General features: G+C 29.5%; 1 protein-coding gene and 1 pseudogene across 1 annotated transcript; both read left to right on the forward strand.

Annotated features, from left to right (window-relative positions):
• Positions 1-4,735: 4,735 nt before the first annotated feature.
• On the forward strand, positions 4,736-13,895 carry LOC125810517 (beta-glucosidase 40-like). The gene is made up of 13 exons (XM_049489992.1): positions 4,736-5,167; positions 10,877-10,943; positions 11,104-11,162; positions 11,355-11,430; positions 11,562-11,633; positions 11,993-12,080; positions 12,170-12,425; positions 12,589-12,704; positions 12,786-13,009; positions 13,121-13,152; positions 13,266-13,368; positions 13,492-13,600; positions 13,688-13,895. The coding sequence occupies exons 1-13, from the start codon at positions 5,027-5,029 to the stop codon at positions 13,860-13,862; spliced, it is 1,518 nt and encodes a 505-aa protein (XP_049345949.1). The 5' UTR covers positions 4,736-5,026; the 3' UTR covers positions 13,863-13,895.
• Positions 13,896-15,068: 1,173 nt separating this feature from the next.
• On the forward strand, positions 15,069-17,137 carry LOC125810629 (beta-glucosidase 40-like; annotated as a pseudogene).
• The last annotated feature ends 992 nt before the right edge of the window (positions 17,138-18,129 follow it).

Raw genomic sequence — 18,129 nt, forward strand, 5'->3', positions numbered from 1 at the left:
TAGATCAAAACCCTCCCCCATCGATAATTACCCATTAGATTACGTTTTATGGATCGAAAAACAGATTCGGGAAGTTAAAATCTTACATTTAGCCTCAAGAATGGTGAAAAACTGTCAAGAGTCGCCTGACGTTCGCTCCTTAGCTCTAAAAACCGAAAAGTGCAAAATAAAGACCTTTTGGGGTTTATTTACGACCTTAAGTCGCGTCGGACCCACCACAGCGGTCCTCACCCCGCAATAGCGGCCCCGCCCTGGCGGCAGAAATGCCGCCCCAGTGCCTTGCAAGAAACCAGTGAGCTATTTTAATAATTCCAAGACCCCCATTTCACAACACACCTTTAACCAACGACGCTTAGAAAATACCGTTCACGCTAAGATTGATTTCGGGAGTTCTGCTCACCCGAATTCAATTTCGTAAAGTCGTACGAATTCCTTAACGATTATCTAACTACTCATGTAATCATAATCAAATCACCCGATTGTTACCAGATTTCCCTACACATTAATGACTCTGATTTCGTCCAATCTGGACTAGGTTGGGAAATTTCAAGTTACTACGACAAGGATTTTCGACCCAAAATTTTTCCCCGTTGACTTTTCTATAACGACGGAACCGGATCGTTACACTAATAGTCTAATACTACAAAATTTAATTGTTTTGGCTATACATATTATATTAATATATATGAAATCTAGATTGTAGTATTAATTAGTTAGCCAGCTAGTCGGCAAGTGAAAAATATAGTGCAAATGTGAAGAGAACAAAAATAATACTTTATTTTTCATAGCTAATGATTGAACACAATGGGTCATAAAAAGTAAACAATATTATCATTAATGTCCCACCAAAAAAATAAAGCAGCACAATATGTCTATATTTTCTCCACATTCACATTCGTCCTTTAATTTGGATTACAATATTTCCCTTTCATTTTCTTGAAAATAAAAATGGTGGACATAATAGTAATACACTTTAAAATCAGTAATAGATCTCCGTTCAAGAAAAATCGATCAAAACAATCTAAAAAAAAAAGTAACAAACGTACAAATAAAATGGATATAACAAAAATATAGTAATCGATTATCTATCTATATATAATAGGAGAGATGAAAACGCTTACGTGTCAGCACCACAAAAAACAGAATTTATAAATTGTTAAAATTAATTTAAATTCTAAAGATGAAAACGCTTACGTTTCAGCACCACAAAAAACATAATTTATAAATTGTTAAAATTAATTTAAATTCTAAAATAAAAATAAAAATTACAAACGTAAAAAAAAAAAAAAAAAAAAAAAAACTGAAAAGTACTACTTATCTATTTTTTACTATTACTTTAACTTTTTACCTTTTTAAAAATTTCAAATTTTAATAGTAGTTAACTATGTGTGTGATTCCTTTTTTTGTGGGAAGTTATTATATTTTCAAAACAAATAATAATAATAATAATAATAACAATAAAAATAAAAATAAAAATCTATCTATATAATAGGAGAGGTGAAAGCACTTACGTGTTAATTTCAATTCTAAAAATAAAAATAAAAATTACAAACGTAAAAAATAAAAATAAAAACTTAAAAAGTACCGCTTATCTAATGTTTACTATTACTTTAACTTTTTATCCTTTTTTAAAAAAATTCATATGGGAAATGGGGTAAAAATAAATTCTCCTTTTTATTAAATATTTGTTTCTAATAAATAACCTATGAAGAAAATTAGAAAAAAAATATATTTTATTTTATAAAGAAAAAGAAATGGAACGTGAGTTCAAGAAAAAAAATCACCAGTTTTTCACTTTTATTATTGTGAGAATATGCACTTGGCAGTTCTTTTTTGAAAATAAACTATAACCAATATTAATTAGCAAAATTAATTTAAAATATAATAAATTAAAAAAGGAAAGAAAAACTGCAAACGTTTTTTTTTTTAAAAAAAAATGAAACAGTTTTGCTCAAATATGTAACCACTAACCACCTTTTAGTATTTACTTCCTATAATAAAGGCATTCACTTCTTCTTTACATTTTTTGTTGATTTGTCAAAGCTATCTCTGACCGGTTTTTTTTTTTTTTTTTTTGTGTACTTGCTAGAAGACAAATTTTACATGCAATGAATATTCAGATTCTGTACGTTTTTTAAATTTTGTGTTGATATATTTTCGATAAACTAAATACTAAGTTGTAATATTTCTTTTGATTCTAAATTAACCTTTTATCATCTTTTGGTTCTAAATTTATCTTTTTCTGCAATATTGTATCATTTTCCCCCTTTATATTAAATAAAATGAACTTGAATTTATTTATATATTTTTTATGATTGCATACAAAACATATTCCTTTTCAATGCATATGGTAACACTGGAAAGTAGGTTGTGTTATCGTATAGTTTGATTTTCCATCAAGATTTTATTGTTTACTCATTTTTAGCAATTTACATTGTTACATGTCTGAAACCAATCCTAATTATACAAAATTAGTTTGTTTAAGTCAATTATATTTCGAGAAAACTATTGCTGAAACCATCGATTATATAACAATATTTTATTATTTATTATGTATTTATTTAATATTTAATTTGGTTCATGAAATAAAAAAAGGTATGTGAAAGCAAATAAGTTTGTGATTAATTAATCATTTAAAAAATGAGAAATTTGATGGGTGCACTGCTATCAATTTCGGGAGATATTCTAAAAATATTGATTAATCATGCATTTAATTTTTTGGCTGGATAGTAGGTAAAACCATATTCACTTTACTTCACAACTTTTTTTTAGCCTATTTTTACAATATTCTCCATAATTGCTTTATTTTATATTGCTTCCTCTTTAATTTCTCTTTTAAGTGTTTCATATTATGACTTATGATATATTAAATGAAATTTTAAATTGAATTAAATGAAATTTATAAAAAATATCCGCGCAACGCTCGAACACATGTACAAGTTTACTATAAGAAACTTAGAAAAAAATCTTTTCAAATCTCTTAAGTATAAAATGAATATTTCTTATGTGTAAAATAAAAATCTCTAACAATTTTACCAATCGACTCATATGCTCTTTAATAAAATATTTTTATTATTTTTATTTTTATTCGTCAACTGCAATTTCGCACTTTCAAAACCAATGGAATCCCTCAATATTGTAAAATAAAAAAAATAAAATTGAAGAACTGTATCGATTTTCTTTAAAAAGGTATTTTAAAAAAAATTATAATTTCACATATAAATAACACGGCAAACATTATTCAGCTTTCGATTTATAAAAAACGACAAACTAGATTGTTTTTTCCTCAAATTTTTTAATCAACATTGTTCGTCGGTTTTCAATCCCTCAATTTTTGCATTGATTTTAATGAAGTGATAAATTAGTTCAATTCAATTATTTATTGTAACTAATATTTTTTGCAAACATTATCTCTAAGATCTCTAAAAAGACTCAATAGAAATGTTTCTAACAATATTATTTATAAAATTTCGGAGATAAGAAATCATATATATATATATATATATAACAAGTTAACTAATTAAAACAAATTAGTGGAAGGGAATCGACTTTCATATATTCTTCCCTGGTAAGTAACAAAACTCTTTAATTATGTTGTGTTACGTTTTAGAACTTTGTTAAAATTACAAATTGCTCATAATATTTTCCCATAAAACCATACCATAGCGTATATATGAAAAAATGGCAACTAGCTCTTTTATAAATTATAAGCTAATTGAGTTTAATTTATATATTATATGAATCATATATTTTGTTCTTATATATATATTAATTTGTATACTAGAGGATTACCGATTAATTCTCATTCAATACATTTTTTTCTTAATTTTTTTTACTAGCTAGTGCACCCATATTCCTCTTGTTTTAATGATTGTTGTGTCCCAATAACTTTCAGCCACCTCGACTAATTTTACGGGACACATGTCATCTCCAATCAATAACAAATACTAATTTTGGATTCAAATCCCGAGGAAATTCTAATTCTCTGTATTTTTTCAAACAACTTCATTCAAAATTGGAACAGATCCACATACACCTTAATTGACACGAGTATATACGTCATGGTATAATGTTGAATAACAAGCCTTCTATTTATTTTTTTATTTGTAGAAAACTCGTGTGCTTGGGAGTTCTTGATGATTAAATAACTAAGATTTTAACATGACTACAATAACTTTGTCCATCAAGTTTTTTTTTTCTGCTGAGTTTTGACACAGAAACCTCACGATTCTCAACTACTTCATTGACCACTAAGCCACAAATGCACCCATATTTTAGAAAGTGCATATTCGCCTCTACTTAGTATGTGGATGAAAGTTAAACTCTACCACTTTTTTAATCAAATTCATCTCAAATACTCACTCTGAAACCTAACTAGTTCAAAAACACATTAAAAAGCTAAGTATCATACCAAAAAGTTCTTTTTTTTCTTTTTATATATATAAAAAACAATCTAATATCCAAAACTCAAACTTAAAACTTTAGTCTCCTAGAAGAAATTCCAACTAAATTTGCATCCATAATAGATGATGAAACAAACTTTTATTATTCAAGAAAATACCCCACCACCATTCCCTCCATCACCCCACCCTCCACTTATAAGTGTGGAAGCAACCATTATGTCCACTACCCCATTCCCACAAAGAAAAAAAAGAAATAAAAAAGTGGAGTTTTACTAAAAAAGAGTTCTCTTATTTAAAGAGAAAAAAAAGGTTCATCTTCTTAGCTTCTTTTTCTTCTAAGTTCTATCTCATTAATTAGTTGCCGGGCCACCATTTTTTGCTTCACTCAACAACCAACATAAATATATCCTCCTCTTTAATACATTACAATAAAAAAAATATGTTTATTCATTAATTCTTTTTTGTGAACCTTTATAAATACACACCAAAACTAACACTAACCAACCAAAATATAGAATTCATAAACCCCCTTTTAATTTTCCCTCCTGTCCCTTTGTCTTCTTGATTATCTTGATATATTTATACTTAGAAACCTTCTCAATCTCCACACCAAAAAAAAAACTATGTTGAAGAAAAGAGGCATTGATGTTTGGGCATTACTATTTTTAATATTTGTTACTATTAATACAAATTCAGCACAAAATATTAGCAGAAACAATTTTCCAAGGGACTTTGTTTTTGGTACTGCTTCTTCTGCTTATCAGGTTTGTCTTCTTCTTCTTCTTTTTTTCTCTACATATGCATGTGAATGTGAATCACTCATTTCTATATCTATTCAATATTTTTTTTATTTTAATATATTATTATTATTATTATTATTATTATTATTTATTATTATTATTTATTATTATCCTTTACCATAACCAATAATTATCTTTCTTTCTTCTTTTTCATCTTTTTTAATATATATAAAGTCGAAATGTATCTTAATTGTATAAATAGGAAATGATAAACTCTCTTGATGAAAATTATGCGTATGTTGTTAATAGGTATTTATCCAAGGAACTTTAAAGAAACTAGAGTTTCTAATTAGGACATCTCACTAATTTTTTCTTTTAGAAATTAGCGATAGATAAAGTAAAAAGTTATTGCTAATCACATTTGACGATAGATTATCAAAAATATTGTTAGTTACATATTATTTAGCGATGAATTAGCGACTTAGTTTCTAATTTCTGTTTGTTGTAGTGTCTTCTCATGGCTTTAAGATTACTTTTCTCTCTTTTTTATTCTTTACTTCAAGTTTGGTATAATTTTTGGCATAAAAAGGAGTAAAATCTAGAAATATTTTATTCTTTAAAAAAAATAAAAATCCCATTGGTGCTTTCCTTGAAAGTAATTCTCTATTAGAATTTTTTTGTTTTTTTACTTTTATTTTCTATTTCCTGACAAATAGCTACAAAGAAAAAGGTGCATTTAGTAGGGAACAAAGTACTAAAATGGTAAAAGGAACAAAACAAATTTTGTTGGAACCTTAATCAATTAATTAGCTAATTAAGCGTATAGTAGTCATTTAATCATCTAATTAATTATGAAATATCCACCAATGATGTGACTTTAATGTTCTAGAATCAAAAAGTAGATAGATATTCCAAATAGAGAAAAAAGCCTCAACAAAAATAAAAGGGTTAATTGTAATTTTAGTCCCTCAATTTTTGTCAAATTTTGATTTTAGTCCTTATAATATTTGACTGGACGTAATAATGTTAAGTAACTAAAATATGTATTGTTTGTCTCTTTATATAAGAAATATGTGATATTTAGAATATTTTTAGAACATGATCACCGTCAATTATGGAGTAATAACACAAATTGAACATATTACATCAATTATTGAATGATTTAACTACTTGATAATTTGTTAAATTTGTAAAAAGTGACATTTTGAAATGTCAAATAGTGCAAGTATATCTATTAGTTGAAGGTTAATTATGTTTAACAATTATAAAATATTAAAATTAGTGTTTTTTGATTTTTAAGAAACTAAAAATGTTAATGTATAATATAAATACAACAGTATTTTCATAAAAAAGAAAGTTAGGTTTGGTAAATTTCCCAACAGAATTGGTTATTTGATGAGGGAGAGCAGCTCAATTGCGTCAAGAAAGTACCAATTTTTACTAACCATCATTATATATTTATACACATCATTTTTACTAAAATAAAAGTTTTATTGAGAAAAGAAAAAAAAATTCACTAAAAATAATATATATATATATATATATATATATATATATATATTCAGTAGTCGGGAAGGAGCCTAGAAGAGCTTACTACTACACTTGGCTCTACACATTTACAGAGCTAACCTCTCTCTAGTGCCTAACAGAGCTAAGGGAACTTCAATATAATCCTTACTCTTTATCCCCCAACTTCGCCTAGGCTTAACGGGGCCTTACTTATTCAGGGGGAGGGGGAGAGTGGAGCCTCAAATAAACACTGTTGAAAGGAAAATCCTTGGCCCCTCTTCATTCTCTATAGGATTCCAAACCTTTCTTTAACATAGGTGACAACGAGCCAGACAGAGATGGAAGAGATCAAATACTATGTATATAAAGTAAATCCAAAGAAATTATGAAAAATCAACATATAATACATATATGTTAAAAGTTGATCTATTTACAAAATGTAATTTATAAAAATAAAGATAGCTCCGCATCTGCTTGTTAGACATAAGGGTGAAGTTAAAGGAGTGTATAAATAAAAATAATATTATAAACATTTTGAGACGAAGGAAGTACAATTTGAAAAAGAAAGAAAATAAAACAAACTTTATTGGAAGTTTGGAGCAATAATTAGATAAGCGTGTGGATATATGATTGGATTATAAAGGCAATTAAAATCATAAATTCTGTCATAAATAATGAAATATGTCCCCCATTAGATGTGACTTTATTGTTCAGTAATTTCAAAAAGATAAATATTCCATTATTAAATAGAGAATTAAACACAAAAGCTTTAAAGAAAACCATCAAGTTGAAGTTCGTTTAGTCCACTTGTCAATTTTTAATAATGTCATTTTTCTTTCATGCTTTCACCAATAAAGGATCATATAAACCAATTATCCAATCATTCCCGTGACCTCCCACCCCACAAGATAGAAGTTTGTTTGGTCGATATTTCAATAGAATCCACTTTTTTGAGAATTTTGACTTTTGATTATTTTATTGAATAGAAATTTTATAAGAAAATACATAAAAATCTCTTTAGTTTTGGCAACACAATTTAAAAACCCTTTATATCGTTTAAGTGATTCGAATATTCCCTAGGTCCTTAATGAGTGACATGATAGAGTCATAGAGAGAGTGAGTATATTTTTTTTAAAGAGAGTGAAAAAAGAGAGAAAAGATTGAATTTTATAAAATCGTAGGCATGGTATTTTTTATTGGCTAGTATATATAATAACTATTTAATACTCCCTCCGTTTCATAAAGAATGACCTGGTTTGACTTGGCACGGAGTTTAAGTAAATAAAGAAGACTTTTGAATCTTGTGGTCCTAAATTAAAGTTATGTCAAATGTACAAAATTGCCCTTAATCTTGTGGTCTTAAACATGCCACGTGGAAAGCAAAAAGTAAAATGTTACCAAAAAAGGAAAGAGGTCATTCTTTTTGAAACTGACTAAAAAGGAAAGGAGGTCATTCTTTGTGAAACGGAGGGAGTAGTTGTTCTTGATATAATACTTCTTCAAAAAATATGTAAATTTTCTTAAATCTCCTTTTTAATTTCTTTAAGTTTTTTTTCTTATTAATTTTTTGTCTTCCCCAATGCACCTCTTTATTCATTGAAATACCTCTTCCTCCATCTTCATCCCTCACCTTTATCCACTATTTTCATTTTACTAGTTCTTTAATTATTCGTAAAATTTAATATCAATATCATTTTATTTAGTCAATTTCATTCTATATTATTGATTTCGATTTATAAATGTAAACGTTGTTGAATTTTGAGTAACCCATTTTAATTTTCTATTATTTTATAATGTAAAAACTATGAAACTATCTTCTTCTCTTTTTTCTAACCAAAGTGTGACTAAACTCGTCACATTTTAATAACATAGAAAATAAAAGAACAAATCACAGCTGATTCAAAAACAAAACAAAACAAAACAAAACCCAAATCTGACAATGACCCAAAGACAAATTCATCTTCGGTCATTTCTAGATCCGTTCAGATATCTCATAGAATTAGGGATGGAGGGATGGCAATGAGGCGGTGTGGGGGTGGGGGTGGGGATGGATTGGGTTAAGCTTAACCCGTAAATATTTTAATAAGCCTCGCCCCACTCTGCCTGCATAACTTTTTAAATATTTTCTTTTTCTAGTTAAGTTTGATACTAAAAATAAAATTCATAACAATAAATTTTTTTTCATTAAGTTGTATTAATTTAATAGGATAGTGACTTAAAATTTATTTTTTAGGGGTCAATTGGAAAACAGGTAAGAAATTGTATTATTTTTTGTTGAACCATTTTCATATACTATCTCGAATATTTTAGTAGATTTATAGAAATTATGTTAATAAATAATGCTCTATTAATCTTATAACATGTAAACAATTAAAATTAATTTTGAACCCACATAAAATCACATATACCCACAACCCGCCCCACCCCGGGTTAATTTTAAAAAATCCATTTCAATCCGTCCCGCATCCCACCCGACTGCCCCGCACAACTTAAACCCGTCCTGCCTCACATAGCCTTAAATCTTCCCCGCCTTGCCCCATTGCCATCCCTACATAGAATTTATATTATTTTTTTGGACCAACTTTCTTACGTAATTTTTATTTCTTATTTGAGTTGTCAAGAAAAAATTGACAATAAAATAAATTCATTCTTCAAGATGGAAAATTCGTGGGAAAGTTCTAAGAAGATAATGTAAATACTGTAGTATATTTTCTTCTTTAAAGTTATTTAAAATAATTGTTAAATAGTGAAGAAGAAGAAATGAAAGTATTGAAGGTTAAAATGGTGTACAAGGAAGAAGAAAGAGAGGGGAGGGGTATGTATTTATAACTTAATTAATTGATGTGATTTATTTTTAAAAAAGTGTTTAAGAAAAAATGATGAATAAGTGAAGAAGAAATAAAAATTAATGGCATGGTGCCTACGTGACTATGATGTGGTGCTTACGTGGCTATGACGTGGCGGGTGAGAGTAATGTAATAATCTAAGGGTGATATTTAAATGACTTGAAAGATGTTAAGGGGGTATTTAAACACCTGTATAATTTTTCGTACTGATAAGTTTAGGAATTTTTTCTTATGTGTTTTCTCAAATTTTATTATAAAAATTTATTTGCATCAAATATTTATGTCAAATAAATATATATTTATACACACTATGTAACTTTTTTCTAAGGACCGTTGTAACATATAGGTACAAGTTCAATTTAATTTAGTTTTTGACATAAAATATAAATTTATACATAAAAATTTATTTAAATAACAATAATAAGTATCAATTTACAATCTATAAATATAATAATTCAATATCAAGAATCTTAAAAGATACAACCCAGTTCCTTGCAATATCAAATATCTGAAAAAATGTTAAACGAATTATAGCAAAAGAAAAACTATATTTTTCTGCGAATACTAATATCATTACTTACTTATTATAAATATATTTTATTTTTGTGCATCTATAATAATCTTTTTAATCTTACACATTTAACTGATTAATATTTAGGGAAAATTGTACATAATGGCAAACTATTAATTCAAATTAAATGATATAACCACACTTTGATTTAATTGTGCCCTATAGCAAATTGTTTGCCAGTCGCCTCTCTCCCTCAAAATCTCGCTCGCCACTCCCCTCTCTCGCTCGCTCTCTCTATCGCTCGCCTCTCTCGCTTTATACAACAGAAATGTATAAATTGTGTTTCTGTTTGTATAAAGCGAGAGAAAATTGTATGTACACATGCAAATACATATATATTTGTCTTATACACTTATAATTATACAATAAAAGTATTCCCCCACCCAGTTCTCTTTTGCCTTTCTCTCTTTCTCGTTTTATACAAACACATATTATACAAATATAATGTATAATTTATGTTTGTATAAAGCGAAAGAGAGAGCGATTTTGATATACAAATATTTTTGTCAACAATTTATACAAACGAGAGGCTTACAACAATTTATACAAATGGCCTGCCAACAAAATTATACAAATCTGAAGAGGAGCCAACGAATTATACAATTGCTTTTTTTTTGTATATATGTATAGCGAAATAGACATAGCTTTCAATTGTATATGTATAGCGAATTATATATATATATATATTTGCTATAGAGCGCAATTATGCAAATTTTGCTATAGCATATAAATATGATTTTTTTGTTTGCTATATGTAAAAGTTGGTCTAATATTTATGAGATGATATGTAATATGTTATGGTTGCAGTTTGAAGGAGCTGTGAAAGAGGATGGAAGAGGTCAAACTATATGGGACAAATTTTCTCATTCTTTTGGTAAAAAATTGTGCATGCTATTCCCCCACTAATATTGTTTTTATCTTTTTTATTACTAAATTTTCTAATTATCTTTATCTTTTAACACTAGTAAAGTAATAATTTGAAGAGTCCGAGCAACATAATTAAATATTAATAAAAAAATTGATGAATTTTGCAGGTAAAGTAATTGATTTTAGCAATGGTGATGTAGCCGTGGATCAGTATCATCGGTACCCGGTAAATTTAATTTATAGTACAATTTTATTTTCTAGATTTTTTTTTGTTTGATGTTTGGTATCTGCATAGCAGTTTGACTAATTTAGAACTGCATTAGATAAAGGAATAGCCGTTCCTATCATTAAAAATTCATACTCAAAACTCAAAATTGAGACGCCGCATCGAATAATTCCGATTCTTTTATTTTTACAGGAAGATATACAACTTATGAAGGATATGGGAATGGATGCCTATAGATTTTCTATTGCTTGGGCCAGAATTTTCCCTAGTAAATCTTCTTATATTATAAAGTTATTCAAAATAACAATATTTTGATATAGCAATCAAAAAATATCTGAATAAATAACCATGCACCACACTAGAACAAATAATTAACTCTGTTTTATTATTCATTATCAGATGGAACTGGAGAAATCAATCAAGCTGGAGTTGATCACTACAACAAGTTGATCAATGCTTTACTAGCTCATGGTACAATTGGCATTCTTACTCTCCCATTTTACATGAAGGTGTTACTGTCTGGGGATCGATCATTTTACAATGATTTTCTCAATATTTATTTTCAAAAAAGCATTTTGCATCATTAGTTATGTTGACTTGTAGTACTTCTTGTGTAGTTTTCAAATATATAAATTTTATTTTTAAACAACTTAATAAAACTATACCTGAATTCATAGTCAAAATTAAGTATTTTGATCCTTAGTACTCCGAACCCCTTCACATGAATTGGACAGGAGTATACATCATTTCTTTAGCATTTATGCCATTTTTTTTATTTTTTTTGCATTAAACATAGATAAATTGAATGTTACAATGTGTATGAATCCTAGGAATTAAACCATATGTAACACTATACCATTGGGACCTTCCTCAAGCTCTAGAAGACAAGTACAATGGATGGCTAAGCCCACAAATCATGTAAGTTTCACCACAAGTTATTTATTCCAACTTAATATTTCAACTTGTCTGGATTTATGTTAGGTAACATTTTTGGTCATTATTGACAGAAAAGATTTCGCGATATATGCGGAGACATGCTTCAAGAAATTTGGTGATAGGGTGAAGAACTGGATCACTATCAATGAGCCTCATACTGTTGCCATCCAAGGCTTTGATGTAGGTCTACAAGCACCAGGGCGATGTTCCATCCTCCTACGAGCTCTTTGCAGAGCTGGAAACTCTGCAACTGAGCCTTACATTGTTACTCACAATCTACTCCTTGCTCATGCCACTGTTGTTGACATGTACAAAAAGAAGTACAAGGTAAAAAGAACTTGAAAAAAGAAGAAGATGCAATAAATTGAGACTTTACCTAGCCAGTATACATAAATTATACACTGATTATACATTATTATACCCATAGTATACATAGAATATACATATATTATACATCCGCAGAGTATTTTGTAATCAAGTGTCGTTGCAGCCAACACAACATGGATCAATTGGGATATCACTTGATAGCTTTTGGTATGAGCCTTTAACAAACTCCAAAGATGACATTGAAGCAACACAAAGGGCCATTGAGTTTAATTTAGACTGGTAAGGATTTTTGTTGTAGTAGTAAAAAATGCTCACTCATTTATTCCTTTTGATGGTGAAATGTTTTGTTACTGAATTCAGGTATCTTGAGCCTGTGATTCTTGGAAGGTATCCGAGTTCGATGGTAGAGAGAGTGGGAAGCCGGTTGCCTAAATTTTCGCCAACTGAGTCTGCACTCGTGAAAGGTTCCTACGATTTCATAGGCATAAATCACTATACTACATGGTATGCTAGCAAGAACAAAACCAACATAATTGGTGCTCTGCTCAATGACTCTGTTGCAGACTCTGGTGCTATTACCCTTCGTATGTCGTTGACAACTCTATCAACTGATTGCATGATTCATTCTACTTATCGCGAAATTCATTGTGCATTAAGAACTAAACATTTCTTCGTTGTTCTTACGTATCTTGCAGCATTCAAAGGTATAAAGCCAATAGCAGACAGGGTATGTAATTTCGATACTTTCATATCTTGATTTGGAACGATTTTCATTTATATTATATGTTCTCTATAATAACCAAAAAGTATATGTACAAGGCTGATGATATTTACTTGCAGGCAAGTTCAGTATGGTTGTACATAGTGCCTCATGGTATTAGAAGCTTATTGAACTACATCAAGCAAAAGTATGACAACCCTCTAATCATAATCACTGAAAATGGTAAGTCTCTAAATCTATAACGTAGCTATTAAACTATACGATCAATCAATATTTATTGAATTTGAAAAGGAGTCAAGAAGAAATGGTCCGAGCCTCTTATTTTGATTTCTTGAACTGTTACAGGAATGGATGATTCAAATAACATATTTACATCGCGAAAAGATACTCTCAAGGATACAAAAAGGATCAATTATCACAATGACTATCTTACTAATCTGCTAGCTGCTATCAAGTAAGTTATTCGTGTCTAAAATCCTACTTGATCGACAAATTTAAAACACAACGTATTCATTCGATATTTGTTTTGGTGAATATGCAGAGAAGATGGTTGCAATGTGAAAGGATACTTTGTGTGGTCTTTGATGGATAACTGGGAATGGGCAGCTGGATTTTCGTCGAGATTTGGTCTTTATTATGTGGATTACAAGGACAACCTCAAGAGATATCCCAAAGATTCCGTGAACTGGTTCAAGAATTTCTTAGGATCTGCTTAAATTGATACATGTTACTTACAAGCACCATATATGCTTAGCTTCTACGCGTAAAAAGACATAACACGATGTATACAAACATTTATTCTTTCACAGTATCTTAATGTCATTCAATAGATTGCACTCAGTTTGCAAAGGTTGTTTGGTATCATACAAATTTTGTCATTGCTCGATCACTTTCTTTTCTGCTATTATGTGATTAATTTGTACTCAAATTCAGTTGGAACATCTGTTTAAACAAGCTCAAAATGGGCATTTTGAGCTAGTTTTGAGTTTTAGGAGACACAGTTTGAGACTTATCCTAGAAATGAGGATCAAATTTATCGGATTCAAAGTAGTGTTTAGTGCTAATTTAGTCCTCCCTATGCATCCTAACTAGTAACCTCCTTCGTTGGAAAATCACGTTATATATACTTGGGGAATCACATTATATAAACTCCAGGCAACTCAATGCCTTAAAAAATGAGGCATCGTCTTGGGCCCAAAATTTAAGGGATCCCATTTTATAGTAATAATAGAATTATTATAAGTTTTTTTTAATAAAAAAATTATACTATTTTTTTAGTTCGTTTTGAAACATTAAAGAATGTTTTTTTCTTTTTTGTCAATTTTTATTCAACTTTTCACATGACATGTTTATGACCACAAGATTAAAAGATTTTTGGTACATATATGTATATAATTTAGTTTAAGACCACAAGATCTGAAAATCTTCTTTACTCTTTTAAGTTTCATGTCAAGTCAAAATTGGGTAAAAGATTAAAACTGATAGAGTACTAATATTTTTAATTAAGAAGAAAGAAATAACTTTGCATATCAAAAATAATTTTAAATATATTTACAATTTTACGTCTTAAAAAATTAGAAGAATAGACTTTATATAAAAAATGTATAGTTGCTAATTTCTTCTACTCAAATCCTTGTTGTCAGCACTTGAACCTGGGATGAGAGTCGAGTATACTAACCAACTAGACTACAATGCATTGTTGAACATATTAAGGGTCGTTAATTTTTAAGACTGCTTAATATTTGGAAACTAGTCTATCATAAAAAAGACAAACAAAAAGAACATAGTCCAAGTTTTCTTACAACTTTACTCCACTCCGTAAAAATAATATAGTGGGGTCAGAATTCTCACTAAGGTACCGTCTTGACATTATTATTAAGTTGATCTTAATTTTTACTTTGATTTGATTTAAGTATAGCAATATGGAAACAGTTCAAGATTTGAAGTTTGTGTGCAAGTGGGGTAACAAGAAGTATCCATGTGGAAAGTCACTTGTGTTACATAAGCTCTAATCAAATTTGAATCTAATAAGTTGGATTACATAATGTCTAATTAAATTTGAAGCTAATAAGTTGTGTTACATGAGGTCTAATCAAATTTGAAGCAGGATTCCTTCTGTTTATGTTCTTTGAGAGAACCTATCAAAATTTGGAGGGTTGAGAATTCTAAGTTACGTTGGTCGGAATCTTCAAAAATAATGACTCACAATACTACGGAGGATCTGAGATGCACTCCTTTGCCTCAAGGAAAAAATTGTCAACATTGTGGGAAGGTGTTTCAATCAAAAAATTGTCAACAACGTGGAAGGTGTTTCAATCAATGAAAGCCTTGCGTGTTCATATGCGGAGACATACTTCAAGAATTTTGGTGATAGTATGAAGAACTGGATCACTTTCAATGAACCTAATCTTGATGTCATCCAAGACTTTGATATAGGGCTACAAACACCAGGAAGGTGATGTTCCATCCTCCTTACATTGTTACTCACAATCTACTCCTTGCTCATACCAATTTTGTTGTTGACATTTACAAAAAAATAAAAATAAAAAAAAAATAAAAACTTTAAAAGATAAAACACATGCAATAAAAATGGGATTTTCCTAACCAGTATACATAGATTATAAACTGACTATACATGATTATACTCATAGTATACATAGAATATACATATATTATACATATGCAGACTATTTTTGTGATTAGTCTTTGTGATCAATTGGTGTTGCAACCAACACAACAAGTATCAATTGGGATATCACTAGATAGCTTTTGGTATTAACCTTTAACAAACTCTAAAAATGACATTGAAGCAACACAAATTAAAGGGCCATTGAGTTTAATTTAGACTGGTAAAGATTATGTTGTAACAATCAAAAATGCTCTCCATTTTTTCCTTTTGATGGTGAAATGTTTTGCTACTGAATTCAGGTATCTTGAGTGTGTTATTCTTGGAAGGTATCCGAGTTCGATGATAGAAAGAGTGGGAAGCCTTTTTGCCTAAATTTTCGCTTCTGCACTCGTTAAAGGTTCATAGGAATAAATCATTATACTACATGGTATGTCAGCAAGAACAAAACCAACATAATTGGTGTTATGCTCGATGACTCTGTCGCAAGCTCTGATGCCATTACCCTTCGTATGTCATTGATAACACTATTAACTAATTACATGATTCATTCTACTTATTGTGAAATTCATTTTGAATTAAGAACTAAGTATTTTTCGTGTGTTTTTGTATCTTGCAGCATTCAAAGGTATAAAGCCAATAGTAGACAGGGTCAAGTTAAACCTCTCTATAACAATACTTCACTATAACAACTAAGTTTTATTTGGAACGATTTTCATGTTATGTTATACTATATGCTCTCTATAACAACCAAAAAGTAATTGTACAATGTTGATGGTATTTAATTGCAGGCAAGTTCAATATGGTTGTACATAGTACCTCATGGTATTAGAAGCTTAATGAACTACATCAAGCAAAAGTATGAGAACCCTCTAATCATAATCACTAAAAATGGTAAGTCTCTAAATCTACAATGTAGCTTCTAAACTATACGATCAATCAATAATTATTGAATTTGAAAATGACTCTAGAAGAAATAATGGTCCGAGCCTCTTATTTTGATTTCTTGAACTGTTACAGGAATGGATGATTCATATTTACATCGCAACAAGATACTCTCAAGGATTAATTATCACAATGACTATCTTACTTATCTACTTGCTGCTATCAAGTAAGTTATTCGCGTCTAAAATCCTACTTGATTGACAAATTTAAAACACAATGTATTCATTCAATATCTATTGTGGTGAATATGCAGAGAAGATGGCTGCAATGTAGAAGGATACTTTGTGTGGTCTTTGATGGATTACTGGTAATGGGCAGCTGGATTTTCGTCGATATTTGGTCTTTATTATGTGGATTACCTCAAGAGATATCCCCAAAGATTCTGTGAACTAGTTCAACAATTTCTTAGGATCTGCTTAAATTGATACATTACTTACAAGCATCGTATATATATGGCATAATACATATATTGGACCTTAAACTTGGCTTCAAATTTTAACTTTGACCTCCAACTTTCAAAGTGCACAAATAGACACTTTAACTATCCTACCTTTTAATAAATAAACACGCGTGTCTTACCTGGCAAAACGCGTGAAATGCACGCATTTTGCGCGAGTGAGAAGTAATTTTTGAGGCACACAACAGTGAAAAAAATGCTGAAATGACAACTCTACCCTTGATTAATTTTTTTTTTTTTTTAGTTCTAAAATGGACGTGTAAAGTGTTTAATTAGTTGGCAGCCATTGAGTGGCTCACTAATACACGTGGCAGCGTTTGCATTTCACGCTCTTGGCTCCAAAAATCGCGTGTTTATTTATTAAAAGGTTGGATAGTTAAAGTGCTTGTTTGTGCACTATGAAAGTTGGAGGTCAAAGTTAAAATTTGAAGCCAAGTTTAAGGTCAAATATATGTATTATCCCTATATATATATATAGATTCCACGCGTAAAAGGCACAATGTGATGTATACACAAATTTATTCTTTCACAGTACCTCAATGCCATTCAATTTGTAAGTCAAAAACTAATTTTTTTCATTGCTCAATCACTTCCATTTAGCTGGAACATCTGTTTAAATGAGGAGCTCAAAATGGGCATCTCCGGCTAGTTTTGAGTTTTGGAATCAGAGTTTGAGACTAAGCCTAGAAATGAGGATCAACTTTATCGGAGTCAAAGTTGTGTGTTGTGCTAATAATTGAGTCTTCCCTATGCCTCTCATATCAGTTTCTTCCTTCACTTGTGACTAGGGGCAAAAGGGGATTCATCTAACTCCTTTAGTTGGTTTTTTAATATATAAATATTATATGTTAGAACCCCATGCTGTCTATTGTTAAACTTCAACTAAACATATATGGCTTGATCATGTAACATATATGGCTTGATCATATTTGACATACCACCGTTGCTGGGACTT

This window comes from Solanum verrucosum, unplaced genomic scaffold (assembly GCF_900185275.1).
Source record: "Solanum verrucosum unplaced genomic scaffold, falcon-dt-bn FXZP01000057.1, whole genome shotgun sequence".
Lineage (NCBI taxonomy): Eukaryota > Viridiplantae > Streptophyta > Magnoliopsida > Solanales > Solanaceae > Solanum > Solanum verrucosum.